This window comes from Macaca thibetana, chromosome 5, assembly GCF_024542745.1.
Source record: "Macaca thibetana thibetana isolate TM-01 chromosome 5, ASM2454274v1, whole genome shotgun sequence".
NCBI classification, from domain to species: Eukaryota; Metazoa; Chordata; class Mammalia; order Primates; family Cercopithecidae; genus Macaca; species Macaca thibetana.
In genome coordinates this window covers 147,585,951-147,613,526 of record NC_065582.1, presented here as the reverse complement: position 1 = coordinate 147,613,526, position 27,576 = coordinate 147,585,951, and the positions used below count along the sequence as shown (strand labels likewise).

The window sequence follows — 27,576 nt, the reverse complement described above, 5'->3', positions numbered from 1 at the left end:
AGGCGCCTACCACCACGCGCAGCTAATTTTTGTATTTTTAGTAGAGACAGGGTTTCACCATGTTAGCCAGATGGTCTCTAACTCCTGACCTCAGGTGATCGACCCAACTCAGCCTCGCAAAGTGCTGGGATTACAAGCATTAGCCACTGCATCCGGCCTAGAAAATTATTAATTGCTGGTCTGATTTTTTAAATAGATACAGGCTATTCATTAGTAATTCATTAGAACAGCTGACATTAATAATTTTTGAGTCTTCTCTCTTTTCTTCTTAGTCTAGCTAGAGGCTAGTCAATTGTATTGCTCTTTTCAAATAACCAACTTTTGGTCTTCTTTCTCTATTGATTTCCTATTTTCAATTTTATTGATTTCTGCTCTAATTCTTATTATATCTTTTATTTTTTTTACTTTTAATTTAAATTTTTTTCTAGTTTCCTAAAGTGGAAGCTTAGATTATTTATTTTTAGAGCTTTCTTCTTTTCTAAAATATGCATTCGATGCTATAAGTTTCTATCTTTGCTAGGCATGGTGGCTCATGCCTGTAATCCCAGCATGTTAGGAGGCCAAGGTGGGAGCATAGCATGAAGCCAGCAGTCTGAGGCTGCAGTGAGGTATAATTATGCCACTGCATCCCCACTCCAGCCCGGGATTCAGAGTAAGACCACAACTCAAAAAAAAAAAAAAAAAAAACTAAGCAAAAACAAACAAAACAATCAGTGCTTTTACCGCATCCTACAAATTTTACCAAGTGTATTTTCACTTTATTTAGTTCAAACTATTTTAAATTTCTCTTGAGATTTCTTCTTTGATCCGTGTGTTATCTAGAAGTGTGTTGTTTACTCTCCAAGTATCTGGGGATTTTCCAGCAATTTTTCTGTTATTGATTTCTAGTTTAAGTGCCTAAGGCTTGAGATCAGACATTGTATGGTTTCATTTCCATTTGTTCTTCGTTCTTATTTTTGTCTTCTACATTTTTTTACCTGACTTTTGTGGTTTTAATTGAGCATTTTATATTATTCCATTTTCTCTCCTTTCTTAGCATATCAATTTCACTTTTCTAAAACCTTTTTTTAGTAGTTGCCCTATATTTAGCAATATACATTTACCAAGTCCACTGTCAAATAACACTTTACCATTTCACAGGTAACATAAGTACCCTATAATAAATTATTTCTATTTCTTCCCTCCCATTCCTTAAATCATTATCATTAATTCCCTTATATATAAGCATATATTTATATATAAGCATATGTCATTGAATACATTGTTGCTATTCTTATTCAGAACAAACTGTTACCTGTTAAATCAATTAAGTATTAGAAAAAATATTTAATTATACCTTCATTTATTCTTTTCCCAATGCTCTTTCTTTCTTTATGGATATCTCAGTTTCTGACATATCATTTTCTTTCTCTCTTAAAAAACAAAACAAACAAAAAAAAAAACTTCTTTTAACATTTCTTGTTCAAGGCAGGTCTACTGGCAACAAATTCCCTCAAATTTTTTTTTTTTTTTTTTTTTTTTGGTCTAAGAAAGTCTTTACTTCTCCACTTTTTTAAATCTTTGATTTTAATTTAAAAATTAGCTTAATGATAAGGATATGTTACACCATGTGTACATTTACATGAACACTGTATGTTTACCTTGGTTTTATATCAAAGTTTTTACTTAAATCTTTCCCAAGAATCACCATCTGTTAGTGACATATTGCAATTAAACCATGAAATGATTCTGAAATTTTTTTTCTATTTTGAAGATACTTTTATTTTTAAGGAGGAATTAGTTTCTCTTCAGATGTTCATTTTTGACTCTGAAAATTTTAATTTTTTTTTTTTTTTTTGGTCTAGACTGGTTTGAAACAGTGACATTATTTTGTGTACTAGAATGTCCTCTTGTTTAGACAGATTTATAGTACTAATTAGAAAGCTGCTAACACCCTTACTTCAACTCATCGAGATAATTTAGATTCTTAAAACATAAGGAGAGATAACTTGTTGGAAACATTTTTATAACTTTAGTTAAAAACAGTATAAAAAACATAAAACACTTTTTTTTTTTTTTTTTTGAAACAGGGTTTCACTCTGTCGCCCAGGCTGGAGTGCAGTGGCGTGATCATAGCTCACTGCAGCCTTGAACTCATGCTCAAAGGATTCTCCTGCCTTAGCCTCCCAAGTAGCTGGCACTGCAGGCACATGCCACCATGCCTGGCTTTTATTTTTTAATTTTTTTGTAGCAAAGGGGTCTTACTTTGTTGCCCAGGCTATTCTCAAATTCCTGGGCTCAAGTGAACCTCCCACCTCTGGCCTCCCAAAGTGCTGGGATTATGGGCTTGAGCTGCTACTCCTGGCCATGAAACACAATAAAAAAAATTTTAAGTCTACATGAAAAAATTGTACCTCCTTCACAGTACAGAATCAACTTCCTTATCATTCTTACACAAAAATATTTCTCAATTCCATTTACTGGTATTCAGGGATTTGAATCCTCATATAGTGCTTCTGCAAAAATGTGTGTGTGTGTTTTACATTAAAGCATAAATTAGTGGTATTGTTTGAGTAACCCCCAAATAATGTTTACATGAAATACTCTTTTATTTTTTCCAAGTCTTGATCTGATTACTGACCACTACATCCTTGTAGTATCAAAACACTTAGAACTAAAGCAGCTTTACTGTTGAGTCAGGAGGAAAATGCATGGCAAGAAGTAGTTTCAGTTTGAAAAAGGCAGGTCAAGATCCTTTCACCAAAGTTAGCCACTTTGTGTTTGGCATCTAATCAATGAGGAGTGGACTCCTTCACTGGTGAAGGATAATTTTACAGGATACAGAATTCTAGGTTTGTGGGTTTTAAAAAAATTCTCAACACTTTAAATATTTTATTCCACTCTCTTCTTCATGGTTTCTGAGAATTCAATGTAATTCTTATCTTAGCTCCCCTATACGTAATGTCCCCCCTCCCTTCAGCTTCTTTCACGATTTTTAAAAAATATTTTATTTTTCAGAGTTTAAATATGATATGCCTAGGTGTGATTTCTTGAGCATTTATCGTGTTTGGAGTTCTCTGAGCTTCTAGGACGTGTGATTTGTTGTCAGACATGAACTTGGGGGAAATTAATCATGAGCATTCTTCATTTCTGTTAGTGTTTTTTATCTCTAGCATTTCTTTTTGAGTCTTTATTAGAATTTCTATCTCTCTGTTTATATTTTCCATGTGCTCTTGCATGTTGTCTACTTTTCCATTACCTCCAGTAGCACATTCGTCTTAGTTTTTTTGTTGTTGTTTTTTTGTTTTTTTTTTAGTAGAGATGGGGTTTCACCATGTTAGCCAGGATGGTCTCGATCTCCTGACCTCGTGATCTGCCCGTAAAGTCCTGGTCTCATAATTCCAACACTCCTGCTCTATATGATTCTAGTTCTCCTGCTTGTTCAGTCTCTTCAAACAGTGTTTTTTGCCTTTTAGTATGCCTTGTAATTTTTTGGTGAAATCTGGAATGGTGTGAACGTCCCCTCCAAAGCTCATGTTGAAACTTAATCACCAATGTGGCCATATTGAAAGGTGGGCCCTTTAAGAGGCAAACAGATCCTCTGTGCCCTACTTTCATGAATGGATTCATTCATTCACAGATCCACAGATTCATGGATTAATGGGTTAATGAAGTAGTGGCTCATGATGGGAGTGAAATTGGTGGCTTTATAAGGAGACCTTAGCTAGAACGTTAGCACACTCAGCCTCCTTACCATGTGATATCCTGTGCTGCCTCAGGACTCTTCAGAGAGTCTGCACCAGCAAGAAGGATCTCACCAGATGCACTCCCTTGACCTTGGACTTCTCAGCCTCCATAACTATAAGAAATGAGTTCCTTTTCTTTATAAATTACCCAGTTTTATGTATTCTGTCATAAACAATAGAAAACAACACCAGACAGGATGTACTAGATAAAAGGAGTGCTGGTAAGTAGGCTTTTAGTGGTGTGTGGTAAGGTACAGGATAGGGCAAGTGTTCTGCAGTCCTATGATTAGGCCTCAGCCTTTAGTGAGCCTGGGTGGATGGTGAATCTGTGTGGATGGTGAATGTCACCAGTACTGCCTTATTTTTATTTTTTGAGATGGAGTCTAGCCCTGTCACCAGGCTGGAGTGCACTGGCACAATCTCGGCTCATTGCAACCTTTGCCTCCTAGGTTCAAGCAATTCTCATGCCTCAGCCTCCTGAGCAGCTGGGATTATAGGCATGTGCCACCACACCAGGATAATTTTTTTTTTTTTTTTTTTTTTTTTTTTTTGAGACGGAGTCTTGCTCTGTTGCCAGACTGGAGGGCAGTGGTGCGATCTCGGCTCACTGCAATCTCCCCCTCCCGGGTTCAAGCGATTCCCCTGCCTCAGCCTCCCGAGCAGCTGGGACTACAGGCATGCACCACCGCGCCAGGCTAATTTTTTGTATTTTAGTAGAAACGGGTTTTCACCATGTTAGCCAAGGTTTCACCATGTTGGCCAAGCTGGTCTTGAACTCCTGACCTCAAGTGATCCCCCCACCTCGACCTCCCCAAGTGCTGGGATTACAGGCGTAAGCCACTGAGCCTAGCCACCAATACTTCTTAATCTCCCACACTTAAGTGGAACAGGATGGTTTATGGAGGCTGGAGTTGTGTATTTCCCTTCTCCCAAGTAGTTTAGGCTCTGATAAAACCCCAGCAGACTAGGCTTTGGTAGAATACTTTCTCCTGAGGGCAGGTCTTGTTAAGAACTGATTGCTCTGGCATATTTTTAAATGCTTACCTTTTCAGCAGAGGAATCTTTCAGTAAAAATTTAAGTAATTAACCTAACTGTCAGAGGCCTTTGAACCAGAGCGACTCCATTTTGAGTGAGGGCTAGGAAAATGAGGCTAAGACTTGCTGGGCTGCATTTTCAGAAGTTAGGCATCCCTCGCCTGTAGATGTTTACAATTAAGGGAACAAATTAATAATGTTTACTAAAACAGACCCAGACTTGGCATTCCTAATTTTGCTTTAAAGATATCTATTCTTGCAAAATAATCAAGAAAATTAATCCTTGATCAAAACTCTTGTAGCAGAGCACGTCTCCCCATATATACAAGCATTGTAACGAGGGTGGATGCGTCCCTCCTCTTACTTTCAGGAATGTCCTGCTCTGTCTATGGAGTAGCTGTCCTTTCACCACTTTATTTTCTTAATAAACTTGCTTTTATTCTGCACTGAGAACTCGCCCTGAATTCTTTCCTGCGCGCGATCCAAGAACCCTCTCTTGGGGTCTGGATCCGGACCCCTGTCTTGTAACATAACTGAAAACCCCAGTGCAAAGGCATAGCACCCTACTTAAGAATTTGCAAACATTCATCATTAATTATTTCAAACCATTGATTAACTTTCTCTAAGCCAGATTCCTACCTGATGTCGAAAAGAAAAGCAAAAGGTAGACTGTTTCAACACTTTCAGACGCTTGGGCAAAAAATGCACTTTCATGCTATAAATAACGCAGCACAAATACTATACGACAGGGCTTTATACTTGGGGGAAAGCTGCCAGGTCCAAACTATAAAGGAAAATTATTGGAGCTCATTTTTCCTGCCCACGTTAGCTAGCACATTTTGTTGAAACTGAAAAAATATATATATATATTTTGGTGAAACTGAAAAAAAAAAAAGCAACAACAACCCTATCTTGAAATAAACTACTGTACCTCTTACGCCTCATCCCTTCTACCCCAGAATCCTGGAAGAAAAAGAGATATACCCGAGCTCGTCCAACCCCTCTTTGCGCGGACTGTGTAGGAGTATTTGGCCCATCCTGCCTCCTTTAATCCAACATTCTGCGTCTTTCCTTCAGCTTCCCGGCGCCCCCTTTGGCCACCACTGACATCTTAGTCATCGCGGTCCAAAATATACGCACGCCCCTTTGAGGGCTCGCCGAGCCCGTCTCTCCCGGACAAATCTCATCCAATCAGAGCCAGCCAGGAAGCCGAGGCGCAGCAAGGCCTTGCAACGCCCAACTTCCTGGGGTCAGCTTCTCTGATGTCACGTGATTCCACCCTCCGCCTTTCGCCCACCCTCGCAGAGGGCGGTGCGCTTGACCCGGCCCCGCGAGGCACCGCCTTTCAGTTAGCGCTCGCTGATTGGTCCCTGCTCGCGCGGTCTCCTGGGTGACGGGAACGCGGTAGCCTGCTTGGTGGAGACCGGGTGCGCCTGCGTACTTCATAGTTCGCATAGCTGCTCGAGCCTGGAGATGAAGGTAAATAACTTACAAATCCCCGGGCCGGGGGCGGGAAAACGCGACTACTGACCCTCGCTCGCTTTTAAAGGAGGGTATCTGTCCCTCTCCCTCCTTCCGAGTTCGTTGGAAATGAGAGACAGAGGTGACCAGAGAGGGCGGGGGCGAAGTTGGACGGACGAGGGAAAGGAAAGAAAATATGAGAGGAGAGGGCGGAGAGAGAGGCCTCTCATTTTTGGGACTGCAGACGCTGTGGAAGCGGTGCAGAAAGTAGGAACCCCTCCCTGGCCGAAATGAGCGGACTGAATCTAAAGATACCCCAGCTTCGCACGCGGAAAGAACGGGTCGAGTAAACGCGTTTGGAGGGTCGCGGTGAAGTTGACTGGGTCGGATATCACGAGCTACCTCATTTCTTGGGGCTACACCTCTGGCAAGACGCGCAGCTGCCCAGCGTCTTAAAAAGAATGAAAAGCCTCCTAAAGAATAACCTCAAGTTGTATTACCTGTGACCAGTTCAATCACCTGCTAGCGAGTGTACATTATTGACAGGAAATCTGCACCCGAACACTCAGGTCTCACGCTCATGTGCCTCATCCTCTGCACGCACAGTTTCTAGGCTTGGGCTTCTTGCCCACCCCACTTTCTGATTTATCCGAGCAGTCTCCCCCTTGCTCTGCTCTGGCAAAGAAATGGAAGGCTCTTTTTTTTTTCTTTTGAGATAGAGTCTCGCTCTGTTGCCCAGGCTGGAGTGCAGTGGCTCAATCTATGCTCCCGGCAACCTCCACCTTCAGGGTTCAATCGATTCTCCTGCCTCAGCCTCCCGAGTAGCTGGGACTACAGGCGCGTGCCACAACGCCCAGCTAATTTTTTGTATTTTTAGTAGAGTTGGGGTTTCACCGTGTTAGCCAGGATGGTGTCACTCTCCTGACCTCGTGATCCGCCGACCTCGGGCTCCCAAAGTGCTGGGATTACAGGCGTGAGCCACCGCACCCGGCCGGAAGGCTCAATTTTAAAATTATTTTAGGTGTCCTCATGCTTCTTCGTGGCTATTAGTGTGGTAATTGGAATTGACGGACCAGTAATCATAACTCCCATTTTTATTTCTAAAGCTCTTTACAATTTATGAAATATTAGAAGTGAAGAGATATTATTCATGATTTACAGTTGAGAATTTTTTGCTGGAGGCAATTTAAGCGACTTACTTAAAGCCCTACAGCTAATAAGCGACAAACAAAATTTAAATCTTAGTTTTTTGGTTGTGAAACTAGCACTTTTTCCTCTGCACGGTATATGGGGCATCTATAGAGCTCCACTGAAGAAAAATAATATGAGATCACAGCTAGAGGCAAGTCAGCCATAGAAGGTAATGAAATTCCTGTTTAAGGACTTGTCACTTGCATGAAGGAGTTCCAGGGTGAAATAGTCACAAAATTGCAAAAGTAAGATGCTTTTAAGTATCCTTTCTTCATGAATTTCTTTATGCTCTACAAAACTTTTATGTCCCATAATCATAGCCCACTTCTACTTTCAATAGAGGTTAATTTCTTCTTTAAGATGTAAAATGAGGCCGGGCGCGGTGGCTCAAGCCTGTAATCCCAGCACTTTGGGAGGCCGAGACGGGCGGATCACAAGGTCAGGAGATCGAGACCAGCCTGGCTAAATACGGTGAAACCCCGTCTCTACTAAAAAATACAAAAAACTAGCCGGGTGAGGTGGCAGGCGCCTGTAGTCCCAGCTACTCGGGAGGCTGAGGCAGGAGAATGGCATAGACCCGGGAGGCGGAGCTTGCAGTGAGCTGAGATGCGGCCACTGCACTCCAGCCTGGGCGACAGAGCGAGACTCCGTCTCAAAAAAAAAAAAAAAAAAAAAAAAAAAAAAAAAAAAAAAAACAGATGTAAAATGCTCATTGGGACAGGGCGTGGTGGGTCACGCCTGTAATCCCAGCACTTTGGGACGCCGAGGCAGGTAGATCACTTGAGGTCAGGAGTTCTACATCAGCCTGGCCAACGTGGTGAAACCCCGTCTCTACCAAAAATATTTAAAAAATTAGCCGGGCATGGTGGCATGTGCTTGTAATCCCAGCTATTCAGGAGGCTGAGGCAGGAGAATCGTTTGAACCCAGGAGGTGGAGGTTGCAGTGAGCCAAGATCGCCCCACTGCACTCCAGAGCCTCAACAGAGCAAGACACCGTCTAAAATAAAAATAAAAATAAAAAACCTCATTGCTTTGTGTTTGGTTGGTTATTTATTTATTTTGAGATGGAGTCTTGCTCTGTCACCCAGGCTGGAGTACAGTGGCGCCATCTCGGCTCACTGCAACCTCTGCCTCCTGGTTTCAAGGGATTCTCGTGCCTCAGCCTCCCAAGTAGCTAGGATTACAGGCGCACGCCACCATGCCCAGCTAATTTTTTGTATTTTTAGTAGAGACGAAGTTTCGCCATGTTGGCCAGGCTGTGTTTAATTTTGAGGATTGTAAGAGTTTTGTGTTGCTGCACAGACTAAGTCCCCTGTAATAATATCTAAACTTCATATGCCTAGATATGGGCATCATTGTTTTAATCTATAATTTAACCTAATATTGAAATCCAAATTTTTTCACCCAAACTCATATTCCTAAATGTTCTAGATCAACACTGTCTAATATAAATGTAATGTGAGCCAATGTAATTTCATATTTTTATTGACCATTAAAAATTCTTTAAGAAAACAGGTAAAATTTATTTTAATAATGTATTTTATCTTACCCAGTATATCAAAAAATGTTATTTCAACATGTAATCAATATAAAAATTAACAATGAGATAGTTTATATTCTTGTTTCAGTCGTTGAAATCTGATATACGTTTTATATTTACAGCACGGCTAGGTGGGGATTACTTATATTCCAAGTCCTCAATAGCTACATGTGGTTTGTAGCCTCCATCTTGGACATCACGTTTCTAAATTGTTTCAAGGAAAAGAAAGACTTTTCAGTTGATAACACTATTCACCCAGTAGCCAAGTTAAACACTTAATGATGATGTAAATATACCAATGAAACTAATAGAAGAAAATAATGTTGAAAGGAGTAAAGACATTGTGTATTTTTATCATGTTTAAGATAGCAGTTTTTGTGTTTAATCACCAGGAATCCGTGCCACAGATAATTAACTGAATTCAGGCTTCAATTATTTTAATCTTTAAAATCTACAAAACACTAAAATGACACATTTTTATAAAATTAACATTCAGAAGCATTAAAAAGCCAAAAAAATTTATAATAAAAGCTCTCCTATATCTTAAGATCTGTAATTTACCACGTAGTTGCGTATGTTTGGTTGGTTGGTTGATTTTGGTTTGTTTGTTTTGTTGTTAACTTCTAGATAAGCTCTAAAATAATCCTCACCATCCTGAATCCTATTGTTTTCATGACCATGTTTTGATATCTTTTCTGATCAACACTGGATTGTATGTTTTGAAAATATTAAAAATTGTGTTTCATTTTTAGCGTATTTTCTCACTGCTAGAAAAGACTTGGCTTGGCGCACCAATACAGTTTGCCTGGCAAAAAACATCCGGAAACTACCTTGCAGTAACAGGGTAAGAAACCGATGAATGTTTTAAGCAGTGGTTGTATGCCCATGTAACCACACCATCTACTCAGTAAAAGTTTTTTTTGTTTTTTAGACGGAGTCTAGCTTTGTTGCCCAGGATGGATTGCAGCAGCACGATCTCAGCTTGCTGCAACCTCCACCTCCCAGGTTCAAGTGAACTTGGCCTCAGTAAAAATTTTTGTGTAACAATTGTATGGTAGGAAAAGGAATATATTTATCTCCGTTAACATCAAAGTTCATAGAACCTTTTCCCTGGTAATAACTTTTTATATACAAATTATGAAACTTTCAGGAGAAAACACTGAAATCACTTGGATGGCAGCTTTACATATATATAGATAAATAAAAGAAACATTTAGGCTGGGTGCAGTGGCTCATGCCTATAATCCCAACAATTTGGGAGGCCAAGGTAGGCGGATTACTTGAGACCAGGAGTTTGAGACCAGCCTGGCCAACACGGTGAAATGCCATCTCTACAAAAATACAAAAATTAGCCAGGTGTGGTGGCAGGCATCTGTAATCCCAGCTACTTGGGAGGCCGAGGCAGGAGAATTGCTTGAACCTGGAAGGTGGAGGTTGCAGTGAGCCGAGATCGCACAACTGCACTCCAGCCTGGGCAACAGAGGGAGACTCTGTCTCAAAAAAAAAAAAAAAAAGTATATCATACCTTTATATTCTGATTGCTTTCAGAGCTGATTATATTGTGAAAATCTTTGATCGCCATGGTCAAAAAAGAAGTGAAATTAACTTACCTGGGTAAGTACAGAAGTAGATTTTTAAAAACCTGTCAAGCTTTGTTACCTAAAACATTAAAAAAATACTGCCTTAAAATTATAATCAAATAGAATCTTTCGCTTCTTCTGTTTGCAAAGGGATTTGTTTTTTTAGCCATAAGTAGTTATGAAATATGTAGAGATATATGAATTAGAGTTTCTATATATAAACACCCATATACTCACAGAGAAGCCTTAAGACAGGATCATAAATCAGACCATGTGAAACAATTGAGTCCACACGAAAGAATTCTTTTAAATTATAAACAAGTCTTAGTGTATGTATAGGCAGATAAGATAAACCTGTGTCTACTTTAGTTTTCCATCTCTAATAAATTGTTGGAAAATACTTACTTTCCACATAACTTTGTAAAGGATAAAGGCTTTATCCATTTTCAGGAAATCATTCTACATTATATTAAGCATAATTGAAGCATTTTTAATGATTCAGTGTAATCACTACCTGTATTAGTTATTTTGCTGATGGTCTCAGTGGTTATTAAGATGTATAAAGGCTCTGTGTGGTGGCTCATGCCTGTAATCCCAGCACTTTGGGAGGCCGAGGCAGGTGGATCATGAGGTCAGGAAATCGAGACCATCCTGGCTAACACGGTGAAACCCCGCCTCTACTGAAAGTACAAAAAAGTAGCTGGGTGTGGTGGCATGCGCCTGTAGTCCCGGCTACTTTGGAGGCTAAGGCAGGAGAATTGCTTGAACCCGGGAGGTGGAGGTTGCAGTGAGCCAAGATTGCACTACTGCACTTCAGCCTGGGTGACAGAATGAGACTCTGTCTCAAAAAAAAAAAAAATATATATATATGTGTGTAGAGTCCCTCACCTAAACTGACTTATGGTGCTGTGCTTTTAAAATTCATGTTTCTTTCTGTAGTTTATTGACCATTTTTGAAAATCAGGTTTTATTTCTCTCGGTCTCTAACAGCCTTTCCTACCTCTTGCCCTGCCCCACCCACCTAATGCCATCATTTTGGCATTTTCCATTAACTCTCTTAATTGTAGCTTCTGGTTTCTATATTCCTGGAAGCAGGTCAAAGAAGCTGTAATTATATGTGAAATGAAAGAAGGCTCAGTAAAAGTTGTCTTTGAGTAAATTGCGTGAGCTTTATTGTGTGATCTCTGTGACATCTATTTCTGTTACATGATGACCTCATTTCTTCTGGATTGTTTTGCTGTATTCATAATAGTGGAATTTGACTGACAGAGGATCCCCAGATAAGGAAAATGCTGTTAAATATATAATCTTTAATTAGCAGATGATTTTGTCAATAATTGGAATAATAGACCATTTCCTATTTATAACTATGTTGTTACCTTAATCAAATTACTCTCCTTATTTTCCATCAAGATATAAAATGAAAATAATGACCAGGCACAGGGGCTCACACCTGTAATCCCAGTACTTTAGGAGACTGAGGCAGAGGATCACTTAAGCTCTGGAATTTGAGGTTATCGTGAACTATAATCACTTGAGCCCAGGAGTGCGAGGTTATAGCCAAGTATAATCGCACCACTGCACTCCAGCCTGGGCAACAGAGCCAGACCTTGTCTCAAAAAAAAAAAAAAAAAAAAAAAAAAAAAGGGAAAATAATATTTCTTATTCACCACTTTAGAATCAATCTTTCCCTTTTTTACAATCCTATATCTACCCAATCACTCAATTTAGCTATAATTTTGCTTCTTTTCTTTTTTTGAAACAGGGTCTCACTGTATCTCCCAAGCTGGAGTGCAGTGGCACAAACATGGCTCACTGCAGCCTTGACCTCCCGGGCTCAAGTAATCCTCCCACTTCAGCCTCCTGAGTAGCTGAGTAGCATGTGCATGCCACCATGCCCAGCCCCCCTTTTTTTTTCTTTTTTTTGGTAGAGATGGGATATTGCCATGGTACTCAGGCTGCAGTTCAGTGGCGCGATCTTGGTCCACTGCAACCTCTGCCTCCTGGGTTCAAGCGATTCTCCTGCCTCAGCCTCCCAAGTAGCTGGGATTACAGGCATGCACCACCATGCCCAGCTAATTTTTGTATTTTTTAATAGAGATGGGGTTTCTCCATGTTGGTCAGGCTGGTCTCGAACTCCTGACCTCAGATGATCCGCCTGCCTCAGCCTCCCAAAGTGCTGGGATTACAAGCATGAGCCACTGTGCCCAGCCACTTTGTTTCTTATGAATACCTTCTTTTCCTCTCTGTCAATCTAAAATGATCTTTTAAAAGTTGATCATACAAATTATGTCTCGATTCCAGATGTGATTCATTTGTAAAAGTGCTTGATGAGTTTGTTTTATCAAAAGGCAGGGTTCTTTATAGGATTTAAGAAAATCTGCTAACTTAAGTATGATTATATTTAATGTAGTATATGAAAATGGTATTAAAAGTAAAATTTTTAATTTTACCATCCCCTCAACCACAGCAAAAAATTGAAGTTAATATCACCCATGCAGTGAATAGTGAGTTGTATTTCTCACTTTAGAGAGTTTATTATCTGTTCAAAATAGATTGAATAATCTTGTTATAGACAAAAATCACAGTGATTTTACTTTTAAAAAATGTATAGTGATATTTTGCTCTCTTTTTAAAAAGTAACTGTGTTGCCATGGATTGGGATAAAGATGGAGATGTCCTAGCAGTGATTGCTGAGAAATCTAGCTGTATTTATCTTTGGGATGCCAACACAAATAAGACTAGCCAGTTAGATAATGGCATGAGGTAAGATAACTTTTTTATTTTTTAAAGCTTCACTTAGAAACATGAATATTTGTAGGTTTGGTGCTAACAATTCTTTTCTACTTTCATTTTAAGATTCCTCAATGAGTTATTTTCTTAGAAAATGATTATTTTATTATTGTTACCCAATTAGAATGAAATTGTTATAACTGTGAAATATAAAGAGCTTCTTAAAAAGTTGCTTTCAGTGGAACAGACTAAGAAGTGCAGAGATGAGACAAAATATATATGGGAAAATCCAGAGATGGGCTTGACCATAGGCATGGCTGGATCTAGGAGTTATAATGGTGCAATCAAGACTTTTTCTCCACCTCTCAGCTCCTCTTTTCTATATTGACTTCATTCTAAATCAGATTCTCATCCACGACTACTGGTAGCTACCAGTGTGTATCATTCTTCACAGCAAGCCATGCCAGAGAAAAGAGCATGTGCCTTGACATCACCAGAGCCCATTCAGTTCCTCAAAAGGTCTCTGAATGGAGTAGGCAGGGCCATGGATTGGTACTCCCACCAAGTGAAAGGAAGGGTGAAGGGCAGGGCAGTTCCCAAATGGAAAAACACCTTGGGCAGACAGAATAAATGACAGATATCTGCTAAAATAGAAACCAGTTTCCGATATGGACAAGAAAAACTTGTCAGCATTTCCAGCTAAAACTTTGCCATTTTGACCTTGGACAAGTTGCTTAACCCCTCTCCAAGCCTCAGTTTCTTCATCTCTATGACATGGGTATAGCATGTTTCATGGCTTCATGTACCCCTCAGGTGGGGAGGAAGAGATCATATACATGCTATTAGACCAGACTATAAGTTTTCAAGTTATTTACTAAGGAATAACTGAACCTAGAGGAAGCAAGGCAGTCATGTAGAGCAGCATCAGCTATAACCTAGGGAGTGCAGTGCCATTGACCCTCCAGAGTGACTGTTGAGGCAAGTAGCTGCAGAAGATACTGTCTACCAATGTAAAGTCTTTCTGAGTCTAAGAACCTTCAGTTCTTGCTCTGTCCTCTTACACTCTGGGTTTACATCACTTTTCAGAAAGATTTTATATACACTCTCTGTGCTTCCATTCAAGGGAGTGTTTAATAAACTTCAAGTACTGGTTCTTGAGCCAAATTCAGCAACAGTAAGGCCATGTTCTCACTCAGAGAAAAGTGCATAATTAATCCCCTGGTGTTTCTAACTGGTCTATCTCTGCCTTCAGCTCTCTATCTTCCCAGAGTGTCTGTTTCTCCACTTCATCTTAGGATTGTTGTGATGTTTAAATGTATGTCATGGCAAGGCATAAAATTAAGACCCAAGTAAATGGTAGATGTTATCGTAATTGTCATTAAAATAAAATTAAGGTTGCTTTACTGTTGATGTTTATAATTAAAGTCTAAAGAACTTTTGTATATACAAAAGCATACCCACTATTGTTTGTTCTCTATTCAAAGGCCAATCTGTTATACTAGCTAGTTATTAAACAAAACTTTGAATATCAATTTTTCTTAAGTATTTTTATTTAAGAAGGTCCTGTTGTACATGGCCACCTTGCTTCCTCTAGGTTCAGTTATTCCTTAGTAGATAAAAGCTTTTAATCAATTTAGGTTCCGTTTATAAAATTTATCTGAAGTGAATCTTTTGAGCACTTCAGACACCTTAAATAGTACCCAAAACCTATCCAAATGTAATTATCACAAAACTTACTGTGGTGCCACTTAACTAAAAATATTACATTAATTCAATGAGCTGAATTCATTTATTTTTGCTATATATGCTTTTATACTCTTTTAGGATTATAGCAGTATTTACTCTGCTCCTGCCTAGACCTAACAGAAGTAGTCATTTAATTATGTGACTGGGATATAGCCATTTCTTTCCACAGAAAACCCTATATGTAACATCTGCTTCATCAACCAATTCATTCTTAGATGGATCACAGAACATGGTTGCTTCTCCCAAGGCAATTTGGACCTGAGTACTAGGTATCCTACTCAGTGTCTTTTTAAATTGACCTTCAGTTGTCATGTTAGTAAAATTCTTTTAAGCCCATGCCTTATACATAGGTTGCAATTTTTTGTAACCTGTACATTTCCCTAGGATGATATATTCTTTAAATTTTGCTTGGCCAGAGATACATGTGATTGTTATATGTTGTCCTGATCCAATGGCATTATTGGAAATTTACATATGCTTTAGTATCATATTGTAATTTGCAAGACTTTCTACAGACCTTATCTCCTAAGAGGGATGGAGTCTGTTCAGTTAGCTCTTCTTTTGAGGACATTTGATTACTTGATCTTCTTAGAACACATTATTTAACACTTTCTTTCTAGTTGGTTGTTGTGTAACTGTCAGTGCTGATAAACTATTGAATAGACTAATGTTATATTTATCTTATTATATATGATCACTTTTGCTGATCAGATCTTGTTCTTGTTATACAGTTCTTTTCTCTGATACTATTTTTAGCTCATGCAGAATTATTTTTATTCATATTTTCTTTGAAGGAGTCTCTCTAAGACAGGATTAAATGTGTAAGAGATTTCTTACAGGAAATGCCTGTGAGGGAACTTAGAGAGGTTAGGAGAAGAGATTGGAAGAACTGTCAGACCTCAGTGCGTGTCTGACCCTTATAAATGAGAGAGGGAAAGAAGTAAGGTTGGGAAGAAGCATCTTAAATTGTAGCACAGTTTTGGTTTTTTGGGGTTTTTTTTGTTTTGGATCGGAGTCTCCCTCTGTCACCCAGGCTGAAGTACAGTGGCACGATCTCGGCTCACTGCAACCTCCACCTCCTGGATCAAAGCAATTCTCCTGCCTCAGCCTCCCAAGTAGCTGGGACTATAGGTGCCCATGACCATGCCCAGCTAATTTTTGTATTTTTAGTAGAGATGGGGTTTCACCATGTTGGCCAGGCTGGTCTCAAACTCCTGACCTCGGATGATCTGCCCACCTCAGCCTCCCAAAGTGCTGGGATTACATGCGTGAGCCGCCGTGCCCAGCCCATTAAATTGTAGTAGAGTTCTAATTAAGAAAGTTCAGCTAGGTCTGTGGGGAGTCTTTGGGCAAAAGTTACCTGTCAAAGGAGTTCTGCCCGGGAATGGGCCCAGCAGTTATCCCTCCCTCACTCAGTCATTGTCTGGGAGCAGCCCATGAGAAAGCACAGCCCAGTTCATTGAGGTGATGGATTCCAAAGCCTAGCAGTTGGGGCTTGTGGCCAGTTACACTTTCTGCAGACAAAGGGAAATCTGAGAGGCACATTATTGTAGCTATGGCACCTACTTAAAACGAGGAAAGAAAGATTAAAATGCATATTTATCTTTTGTAAAATAGCTACTTAATAGAAGAACCTAGCAGCCTGGTATGTTACTACTCCCTTACTTGCTAAAATTAATTTTTTTTTTCTTTTTTTTTTGAGACAGAGTCTCGCTCTGTTGCCCAGGCTAGAGTGCAGTGGCACAATCTCGGCTCACTGCAGCCTCTGCCTCCCGGGTTCAAGCGATTCTTCTGCCTAAGCCTACCTAGTAGCTGGAACTACAGGTGCATGCCACCACACCCAGCTAATTTTTGTATTTTCAGTAGATACAGGTTTTACCACATTGGCCAGGCTGGTCTCAAACTCCTGACCTTGTGATCTGTCCACCTTGGCCTCCCAAAGTGCTGGGATTACAGGCGTGAATCACTGTGCCCGGCCTAAAATTAATTTTTTAACTAAACATTTTATTATATGCTTCTATTATTACAACTAATTTTTCCACATGCTTTATTTTTTTCTCTTCCAAGTGACATCATGATTTTACGATATTTCACAAACTCAACTTGTATTAAATAAGTATGTAATGTTTAATCCTCAAGTTCTCCTAATTTTGCCAGAGGAAACCTCTTTAAACTTACTATTTTGTCCTTTTATCACTGCCCTCGACATTCTTGGAAGCAGTGCTGCTTTCTGAAAACCATACCATGGTCTGTCAGCGGTGCTCAAAATTTAGCTGCATCAGAATCCCCTGGAGGGCTTATGAAAACACAGGGAGCTGGGTGCCACTTTCAGAATTCCTCCATTAGTATGTCTGGGCTGGGATCTGAGAACTGACATTTCTCACAAGTTCCTAAATGATGCTGCTGGTTCTGATTTCAAATCTTGAGAACCACTGTTCTTGACCCATTGTAATTTCTTTTCTCAATATATGGAAAGAGGTACACTCCAAGAAGTTCTGCATCCCCTTAGTAGGGAACTGTATAACACTTCAACCTCGTGAATCCTAGAATGCATGTCAGAACTGGTGGTGGGCAAAAGTGTTTACTGCCTGCTTTTGAGCTACTCTTAATAGTGATGGAGCTAGAAAAAATATATCCTTTTTAAAGTTACGAATTCCCAATGATTTTTACCATTTAATATATTATGTTATTGGATGCCACTTTTTTAAAGCATGAGGTTTCACCATCCATTAATATTTTTGTAATTACATTTAGAGGTAAAACTATCTTTAATAGACAAATTAATAAATATCTCATCATAGGTCATCTCATGAATTTTGAGGTTTATCATAACAGAATTAAAGTCTACATTCATTATACTTTTGTATTTTGAGTCTAACTGACCCTAAGATCATCCTATAGCATCTCCAAAATGTCTTTAGCGTTTAGTCTTTGTCCTGAAGCATTAAGTTGTATTTTGTACTTTGGCTTCTAAGTAGATGTTAAAGTTATCCATGGAGTACTTTTTTAAAGGACTGTTTAGAGGTTATGATTGTGAATTGTTTAGTAATTTGTGTCTTAATGTTACAGGGATCAAATGTCTTTCCTTCTTTGGTCAAAAGTTGGAAGTTTCCTGGCTGTTGGAACTGTTAAAGGAAATTTGCTTATTTATAATCGTCAGACATCTCGAAAGATTCCTGTCCTTGGTAGGTGATAGCTGGAAACACTGCTAAATATTTGAGATGCTTTACCTAAATGTAAATTCTACTGCCTTGGGTTTCCCTGATCTTGCAAGGGAAATTTTGCAGTACGAACCCCCTCCCCATGTCCCCCCAAAGTCTTACATTTAGCTAAACATGAAGATCCCTCTTCACTGCTTACTGATAACTTCCCAGGGTACATAGAATAGATTGAGTTAAAGTCAGGCTGTGCCTTTGGCATCAGGACATTAACAGCATGGCTTCCATTTGTCCTTTCTCACCCAGACTCTACCTCTGGACAAGGAATAGCTCATATACATATGAACACATATTGATAATATGTGCTATTTTTGTTAATTTTAGTTAATTTAGTTGCATTATAATATGTGGTAATTTTACTCCACACAGTACACAGATTAAAACATTTACTGCTTGGGTCTGGGCATGGTGGCTCACACCTGTAATCCCAGCACTTTGGGAGGCCAAGGTAGGTGGATCACAAGGTCAGGAGTTCAAGACCAGCCTGGCCAAGATGGTGAAACCCCGTCTCTACTAAAAATACAAAAAAATTAGCCAGGCGCAGTGGCAGGCACCTGTAGTCCCAGCTACTCAAGAGGTTGAGGCAGGAGAATCGCTTGAACTCGGAGAGCGGAGGTTGGAGTGAGTCAAGATCACGCCACTGCACTCCAGCCTAGGTGACAGAGTGAGATTTCATCTCAAAAAAAAAAAAAAATTTACTGCTTGGATAGAATATATCAAGATTTCTAATTCTGACCCCCTCACCCTCTCCAAAGCCTAGTTAAATCTCGATGTGGACTATGAGTTCCATTTGCCTCAGGCTATGCAGCTGGAGGGTGTTTTTATGTGTTTCTTGTTTGACCTTCTTGTTTCAGCTCTTTGATTCCCCCAACCTCTGGCCACTTGGCATCTGCCCTCTGAATACCCAAGAAGAACCATCTATTCTTGTCAATTATTGTAATATCATTGTAATGAATGGTAGAACCTAGTGGGCTTAAGTGCATCCAGGTGGCCAGGAAAAGTATAACTTACTGCTAATAAAGGAATTACACTCTGGAGATAGTGGCACCCCCAGATACTTCAGAAAGTGCTCTTCCATTCAAGACAATCATTTCGAATTATTTTTACATATATGTATCTCTTTAATGTTAACATTAATTTTTGGTGCTACAGCTAAACAGTAATGTCATTGAACTATTTGAAAACTTAAACTAAAATTTTTTAAGTTACAAATATCAACTTTAAATTAGTTTGTCTATTAACTGTTATTATTGGTGTTAAGACTAACTTGATATCTGAGCACTGAAAGCAAAAGGGCTTTGAGGTATATAAGGAGGAGGAGGAAGAAGATATTTTCTTCCTTTCTTGGGTATAGAAAGATATCTTTAGCATCTTCCTACTTGTCTTTGTATAGTCTTTTCCCCTTCCTAATACCTATTTCTTTGGACACCCAGTTCCTTTATAACACCCAAGTCCCTTAATCTATGATCCGCAAAATCTCTGTAGCCCCAATCTCTTCTCTGAATATTTCCTTCACTTTTGTGCTCTGGTCTCCTGATATGAAATACTGTCTATATCCTGAAAACTCCCAAATTTATATCTTTTCCACACTGTAGACTCATACCTCCAACTGCTTACTCAACATTTTCAATGAGGTGTCTAAATATACACTTCAAATTTAGTATCTCCAAAACCTTCTTGACTCACAGCTTTTCCTTCCACTATTGTTGACATTTCATTCTTCCAAATCTTTAGGCTAAGGTTTAGGGCCACCCTTGACTCTTTTCTTTCTCGTACTCTCCATGTCTAATTTGTCAGAAAATCTTATAGACTCAACCTCCAAATATCTCCAGAATCCAGCCTGTCTCACCATCTCTACTGCTGCCACCATGGTGTGGTCTCAAACATTTTCTACCTTAATTTCTGCAGTCCCCTCTTTACTGGCCTCTCCACTTCAACTCTTGCCCCACTCTAGAATCTTCTCAACCCAGAGGCCAGAATGAGCCCTGTGCTCAGAACTCTTCAGTGGTTTCCGTCTGACCCAGAATCAAAGCGAAAGGCCTTAAAATGGCCAGAACAAATTTTCCATAATCTGGCCTTTGCAGCCCCTCTGACCTCATCTCATGTTCTTCCCTCCTCATTTGTCTGCTCCAACCACACTGTCCTTCCTGAGCCTCTTAACACACCAGGCAAACTGCTGCCTCAGGGTCTACTCACTTAACCATTCATTTAATACCTGCTTTCTGCATAGGTACTGTATTAGGTTCTATGAGGGCACGAAGAATGAAATGAATGTGGTCTCTGCTTTTAGTAACAGCTAAAATAGCTGACACTTTGATAGCATTTCATTTCATATGTGCCTTGCACTTTGGTCAGTGCTTTAATTCAATTGAATCTCAACCCTATGAGAGGTCATACTATTATTCCCAATTTATGGATGAAGTGAGTAAGGAATAGAAAGGTTGGCTAGGCATGGTGGCTCATCCCTGTAATTCCAGCATTTTGGAAGGCCGAGGCAGGCGGGTCACTTGAGGTCAGGAGTTCGAAACCTGCCTGGCCAACATGGTGAAACGCCATCTCTACAAAAAATACAAAAAAATTAACCAGGAGTGGTAGTGGGCTCCTGTAATCCCAGCTACTTGGGAGGCTAAGGCAGGAGAATTGCTTGAACCCAGGAGGCAGAAGTTCCAGTGAGCTGAGAAGATTATACCACTACACTCCAGCCTGGGAAACACAGCAAGACTCCATCTCAAAAAAAAAAAAAAAAAAGGTTAAGTAACTTACCCAAGGTTTTTTCAGTAGGTAGTGGAGCTAAGACTCAAAGCTAGGCAGTCTGGCTCCAGAATCTATACACTTAACTGTTCTTCTCATTAGTAGAATTATCCTTGGGACTCTTGAGGATTTATCTATCCCAAGACCTTCAGAAATGCCCATAGTGTCAAGTATGTGATTCCCCCCCCACCAAAAATGTAATTTTTGCACTGACTGGAAAGCTCAATGAAAAACTTCCTGATAGTTAGTGGCTATTTGATATTACTCATTAGCTTAGTTACACAGTTCTTAACAGGTACATCAGTGTTATCATATATTATTATATATCTTTTAGTTGTTACTGTTTTTGTTTTTTTGAGAGGTAAGGTCTTGCTGTGTCACCCAGGCCAGAGGGCAGTGGTGGGATTACGGCTCACTGCAGGCTCAATCTCCTAGGCTCAAGTGATCCTCCCACCTCAGCTTCCCGAGTAGCTGGAACTACAGGCGTGTGCCGGCAGTCCTGGCTAATTTTTTTTCTTTAATTTTTGTAGAGATGAAGTTTCACTGTGTTGCCTAGGCTGGTCTTGAACTCCTGGGCTCATACAATCCTCCCACCTCAACTTCCCAAAGCTCTGGGATTATAGGCATGAGCCACTGTGCCTGGCCTCTTTTAGTTATATATGAACAGTTAAACTGAATGTTAAATCTGCTTACGTCAAAGGTATACCACACCATGAAGATGAGTATGAGTAAAGTTAACTTCACTGCTTTGGAATTTACGTCTCTTAAGACATTAACTTTGGAGCCAGGCATGGTGGCTCGCACCTGTAATCCCAGCACTCTGGGAGGCCAAGGTGGGTGGATCACTTGAGCTCAGGAGTTGGAGACCAACTTGGGCAACAAAATGAAACCACGTCTCTACAAAAAATACAAAAATGGCCAGGTGTGGTGGCTCATGCCTGTAGTCCCAGCACTTTGGGAGGCCAAGGCAGGCAGATCACCGGAGATCAGGAGTTCAAGACCAGCTTGGCCAACATGGTGAAACCGTGTCCCTACTAAAAATATAAAAATTAGTCAGGTTTGGTGGCACACCTGTAGTCCCAGCTACTTGACAGGCTGAGGCAGAAGAATTGCTTGAACCTGGGAGCCGAAGGTTTCAATGAGCCAAGATCGCACCACTGTACTCCAGCCTGGGCAAGACAGCAAGACTCCATCTTAAAAAAGAAAAAAAAGAAAAAGAATTAGCTGGGTGTGGTGGCATGTGCCTATAGTCCCAGCTACTTGGGAGTCTGAGTTGGGAGGATGACTTGAGCCTGGGAAGCAGAGGTTGCAGTGAGCTGAGATCACACTGCTGCACTCTAGCCTGGATGACAGAGCCAGAACCTGTCTCAAAAAAGAAAAAAAGACACTATCTTTGCAGGTTTGGTTATATGATAGGCAAAGAAATCTTGTCAAGGAGCAGAATATCTTTTTACATTAGGGCCCGTGTGCTTATATCCAGATAAAAATTTGGAAAACAGTAATGCCTTTATATACCATTATTTTGATTGATACCTTGGTAATAAACTGTTTTAAATAAGTTTGCTTAGACACTAACTGCTTTGATGAAATTCTAAATTCTTGTCTGTTTAATCTCTTGGTATATTCAGATTGGCATCAGAGATTTTTTTCTTTGAGAAATCCACATGTCTGTACAAAAATCATCTCTTTTTCAGGAAAACATACTAAGAGAATCACTTGTGGATGTTGGAATACAGAAAATCTGCTTGCTTTAGGTGGTGAAGATAAAATGATTACAGTTAGTAATCAGGAAGGTGACACGATAAGACAGGTAATACGGTAACATCTCTTTGGTCTGATATATTCAAGCTTTCACCCCAAATAAATAGTTTGTCTATCAAACTAATCTTTACAATTTTTAAAAATCTATATGTGAGGTATATATATGTGTGTGTGTGTATACACAATAACTTCAAAAACCTTTCTATTTATGTGTCAGAACGCTTTTCTTTGATATGAATATGTTATCCAAATATCCTCCTTTGTATATTTCCCTTTGTTATTAGCGTGGATTATCAGCTCTGTGGTTCTAGTCAGTGTATTTGTGAAGTAACTCTTTTTTATATGTGTATATTTATAATACAAATATTAACAACTGGTAGATCTTGAACTCAGAGTCAAATCTGCCTGATTATAAAGCCCATACCTTTAACTGATAAATTGCTTCTAAACTAATCCTAATGAAATTTAATTTTAAGATTAAATTTTTCTACTATTCACATTTCTCAAGATTGATTAGCTCTTTCAGAGGCTCCCTCTTTATGGGAATTTGTATCGCCAGTAGCTACATAATGTGACCAATGGGAAATTTTCACTTTGGACTACTGCTTATGATTTAGTATTGCTAGAGTAATATTGACTAACATATTCTTTGAATACCTGTTAGGCACATGGTACTGTGCTATATACTATAGGAAGAATATGAAATATGGCTCTGTATTAGCCAATCTATTGCTGCATAACAAATTAACCTCAAAATATAGAAGCTTAAAACAACAGTTACTATTTCATGGTTTTGTGGATGAGGAATTTAGATGCAGCTTATCTGGGTGTCTCTGCCTCAAAGTCTCTACAAGGCTGCAATCGTGTTGTTAGACAGGGCTGCAGTTTCATGTGAAGGCTTGATAGGGAGAAAATCTGCCTCCAAGCTCACTCACGTGGGTGTTGAGAGGGTTCAGTTCCTTATAGGTTGTTAGACTCAGTTTCTCTCTAGCTATTCACTGGGAGCCTCCCTCACTTCCTTGCCACATGGATCTCTCCATAGAGTGCCTCACAACACAGCAGCTGGCGAGAGAGTGAGAGAAGCCATTCAAGACTGAAGCTACATCTCTTTATAACCTAATCACAGAATCACTTTTGTGATATTTTGTTCTTTAGAAGTGAATTACAAGGTATAGCCCACACTCAGTAGGGCAGGGATGGGGATGACACAGGCATAAAACCAGAAAGTGGGGATCATTGTGGGCCACCTTAGAGGTTGCCGATCATAGGCCCCCACTCTTAAGAAGACATTACTAATATTATAAAACACACATGGCCTTGCTGTTAATTGTCACATTTTGTGGTGCAGCTTACCTGTCCTACAACATTTGGGAGATAGAGAAGATCAATGAAAGTTTGATTGTGACACTCTCAAAGATAGAAGGCTATCTGAATCAGTCAGGGTATAGACTATAAACTGTTGGGACAGAGAGACCTAAAACTTCAGGGCTGTAAGAATATGATAGTATGGGTCGGGGCAGGGGGTTTCCTCTCTTTCTTTCTCATGTAACAGAGAGACAAGTCACCTACGTACCTCTGCTTCACTAAATTGTACAGAGCCTCAGGTTCCTTCTATCTTATTGCTCTGCCATTTTCTAGAGTATTGTACCCTCATCTGCATGATTGAAGCTAGTGTAACAGGATCACATCTGCATTTCAGCTCCAGGGAAAGGACAAAGAGAAGAAATAGAATGTAAGAAATTTGTAAAGGACTTGATCTGGAAGATGCATTTATTATTTCCCTTCATATCATATGACTAGAACCTAGTCATGTGGCCAAATCTACCTGCTCCCAGGAAAGCTGCAATTTTAGTCCAGCTAGATGACTATGTACCTTGCTAAAACTTGCTTTAGTAGATAGTGCAAAACATTTACTCATTCAGTACAAGCAGAACAGCAAGGAAAAACTTACTACAGCTTGTTCATGTGTTGTTCAAGCCTGGACTAACTGAAGATACAGGTTTTGATTGGGAATTTTTAGAAAATAGGGCTGAAGAAAGTCGATTCCTATGTCTGTTTTAATCATCCTATTTTCAATGCCCTTTAGAAATAGAATGTTAGGTATAGTACAAATGCTACAACTCCCCTCTCTTGTGTCCATATCAGACATCACCAATAGACAGTGGATTTTTTCCCTCCACTGAATCAAAATATGGCCTTAGAATATTTTTTCCATATAGCATTCCAGGAAGTCACTACAATTCAGCTGTTACTTACATACAAGATAACTATTTTTCATTTCTAATCCTTAAGAAGTCTGCTTCCAAACTTAGACATCCTACTTAAGCTGTCATGTAGTAAGCAAAATAGGCATTGTTAAGTGTTGCTTTGTTTGGTGTTTTTTCTTAATTGTTTTAACTTTGGTGTTCTGAAGATCACTATGGTGTTACTTGTATGGATTTATTTTTATTTATCCTGCTCAGGATTTGTCTTGCTTCCTGAATCTGAAGATTGCTATCTTTTGTCAATTCAGGAAAATTCATAGTCATTATCTCTTTGAATATTACTTCTTGCCCTTTCTATTCTGTTTTTCGGGAGCATCTGTTAGATAGCTGTTGGACCTTCTTATGTCTCTTAATCTCTCCTTTTCATAGTTTCTATCTTTTTATCACTCTGCAACCTTTTGGATGATTTCCTCATATTAGTTCACATATTCTTTCTTCAAATTTGTCTAATCATCTGTCTATACCATTGAGTTTTTTTATTTTAATGACTCCTCATTTTTAGAAAGTACTTTGTAGTTCTTTTAAAAATCCGCTTGAAATACATGAATAGACAGTTCACACAAAAATATATAAAAAATGGCTCTCATACATATGAAAAAATTTCAAACTTACTCATAATTAAATAACTACAAATTAAAGCCACACTGAAATACCAGTTTTCACCTATCAGGGTGGCAAAATTATGTAAAATATGACAACATATTCTGTTGATGAAACTGTAGATAAAATAAGTATGTCCTGTCTGGAGGAAAATTTGGAAATAGCTAACAAAACTACATCTGTACTTACTTTTTGACCTAACAATACCATTTCTAGGACTCTACCCTTCAGATACACCTGCTATAATACAAAAGTATATATGTACTTAAAAAAAAACTGCCTGAAATTAAAAACTTCTTTTCTGATATTTATGAGTCCTCTTACAGCTTTAGTCATTTTTAAAATATTTATTTTATAATTTATGTCTCCGATAATTCTATTATTTTTATATCTGCTAGCTCCTTCTCTTGATGCATTGTTTCTTTACGAGTTTTGTAATTTTGAATTATGAGCTCATCTTTAGCAAGGTTTATGTGTGGAAATTTTTTAAAACCTTGGTAGAGGTTCTGGGTTAGTTTTTTCCAAAACTGCAGGGGTAATATAAGCCTGGATGCTTCCATATTTTATGTTAATTTCTCATCTTGGGAGCTCCCAAACAACCCAACATATAAATTTGAACCTCAGACTATAGTGAGGATAGGAAGGGAGGAAGGGAGATCTTTAAATCCTTTTTCCTTTTTCTTTTTCTTTCTTTTTTTTTTTTTTTTGTGACAGGGTCTTGCTCTGGAGTGCAGTGGCATGCTCATAGCTCACTGCAGACTCAAACTCCTGGGCTCAAGCTATCCTCCCACCTCAGCCTCCCAAAGCGCTGGGATTACAGATATGAGCCACCGCGCCCATCCTTTAATTAAGTTATTGAAATGAACTTTGTTTCGTCTGACTCAACACTCAGGCCAAGATAATTGGGTTTCGTTATTGTCTCCCGTAACTAGCTGCTCTGGATAGCTGCAGCATCAATTTCTGCACACACTCTGCTTTTAGTTTGATCTTTGCTGATGGTCCCTGTAAATTTCCCTTTTCTTCTTTCAGGCTTATTTATCTATTTAATAAGATATATTTTCTGTTTCATGTAGAATTTCTAGATATTTGTGACAGTAGGATTTTCAGGTTCTTAGTCCAACATTAGTCAGGAATGAAAACAAGTTACCTGTTCTATTAATATTCAGAATGAATTTAAATATTGGGTTTGTTCATAGTGATGATGTTTTTACTCCGTTAGACACAAGTGAGATCAGAGCCTAGTAACATGCAGTTTTCCTTGATGAAGACAGATGACCGAACCTCTGCTGCTGAAAGCATGGTAAGAATTCTAATCAAATCCATGTGCAAATCATTTGGGTAATTTTGTGGAATATATAATTTCCTTTTCTTGGATGACAAAATAGTGATAAATAAATTACGTCCATTGACTATATTTTAAGCCAAAGTAGAGCTAGGTCTTTTAGTCCCTAAAAGTTGTTGTAATTGCTACTGACTACCTGGCATTACAGCAAATGAGGACAGCTTTCTGTTACAATTGGTATTGCTCTTTTCATTCTTGTGGCAGCAAAAACATTAGGGGTACCTTGCAGAACAGAAGTATTAATTTGTATATTATTTTTAAAATTTTTACTCTATGAGATGTGGTTAGCAAAGCTCTTGAAGTTGTAGGTTTGGGGTTTTTTTGTTTTGTTTTTCTGGTTTTTTTTTTTTTTTTGAGACAGAGTTTTGCTCTTGTTGTCCAGGCTGGAGTTCAGTGGTGTGATCTTGGCTCACCGCAACCTCTGCCTCCTAGGTTCAAGCGATTCTCCTGCCTCAGCCTCCCAAATAGCTGGGATTACAAGGATGTGCCACCACACCCAGCTAATGTTGTATTTTTAGTAGAGATGGGGTTTCTCCATGTTGTTCAGGCTGGTCTCGAACCCCTAACCTCAGGTGATCCGCCCGCCTCGGCCTCCCAAAGTGCTGGAATTACAGGCATGAGCAACTGCG

General features: G+C 39.2%; 1 protein-coding gene and 1 long non-coding RNA gene across 11 annotated transcripts in view; one reads left to right on the top strand and one right to left on the bottom strand.

Annotated features, from left to right (window-relative positions):
• The window catches only part of LOC126954669 (uncharacterized), a 106,249-nt gene extending 100,196 nt beyond the window's left edge, over positions 1-6,053 (bottom strand). For all 8 annotated transcript variants that reach the window (XR_007725688.1, XR_007725683.1, XR_007725687.1 and 5 more), the window contains exons 1-3: positions 5,745-6,053; positions 2,245-2,340; positions 1,337-1,412 (exon numbers count right to left, since the gene is read on the bottom strand). This is a non-coding gene — a long non-coding RNA (uncharacterized LOC126954669). The remainder of the gene's footprint in view (positions 1-1,336; positions 1,413-2,244; positions 2,341-5,744) is intronic.
• A 28-nt stretch (positions 6,054-6,081) lies between these two features.
• The window catches only part of WDR19 (WD repeat domain 19), a 94,122-nt gene continuing 72,627 nt past the window's right edge, over positions 6,082-27,576 (top strand). The window contains exons 1-7 of one of the 3 annotated variants that reach the window (XM_050790331.1): positions 6,082-6,239; positions 9,705-9,796; positions 10,501-10,566; positions 13,173-13,298; positions 18,081-18,196; positions 22,675-22,790; positions 26,825-26,905. In XM_050790331.1, the coding sequence (XP_050646288.1) occupies positions 6,234-6,239; positions 9,705-9,796; positions 10,501-10,566; positions 13,173-13,298; positions 18,081-18,196; positions 22,675-22,790; positions 26,825-26,905 (603 nt within the window). In that variant the 5' untranslated portion in view covers positions 6,082-6,233. Of the gene's footprint in view, positions 6,240-9,704; positions 9,797-10,500; positions 10,567-13,172; positions 13,299-18,080; positions 18,197-22,674; positions 22,791-26,824; positions 26,906-27,576 lie in introns of those variants that run through there. The other 2 variants (XM_050790332.1, XM_050790333.1) reach the window with 2 other exon arrangements.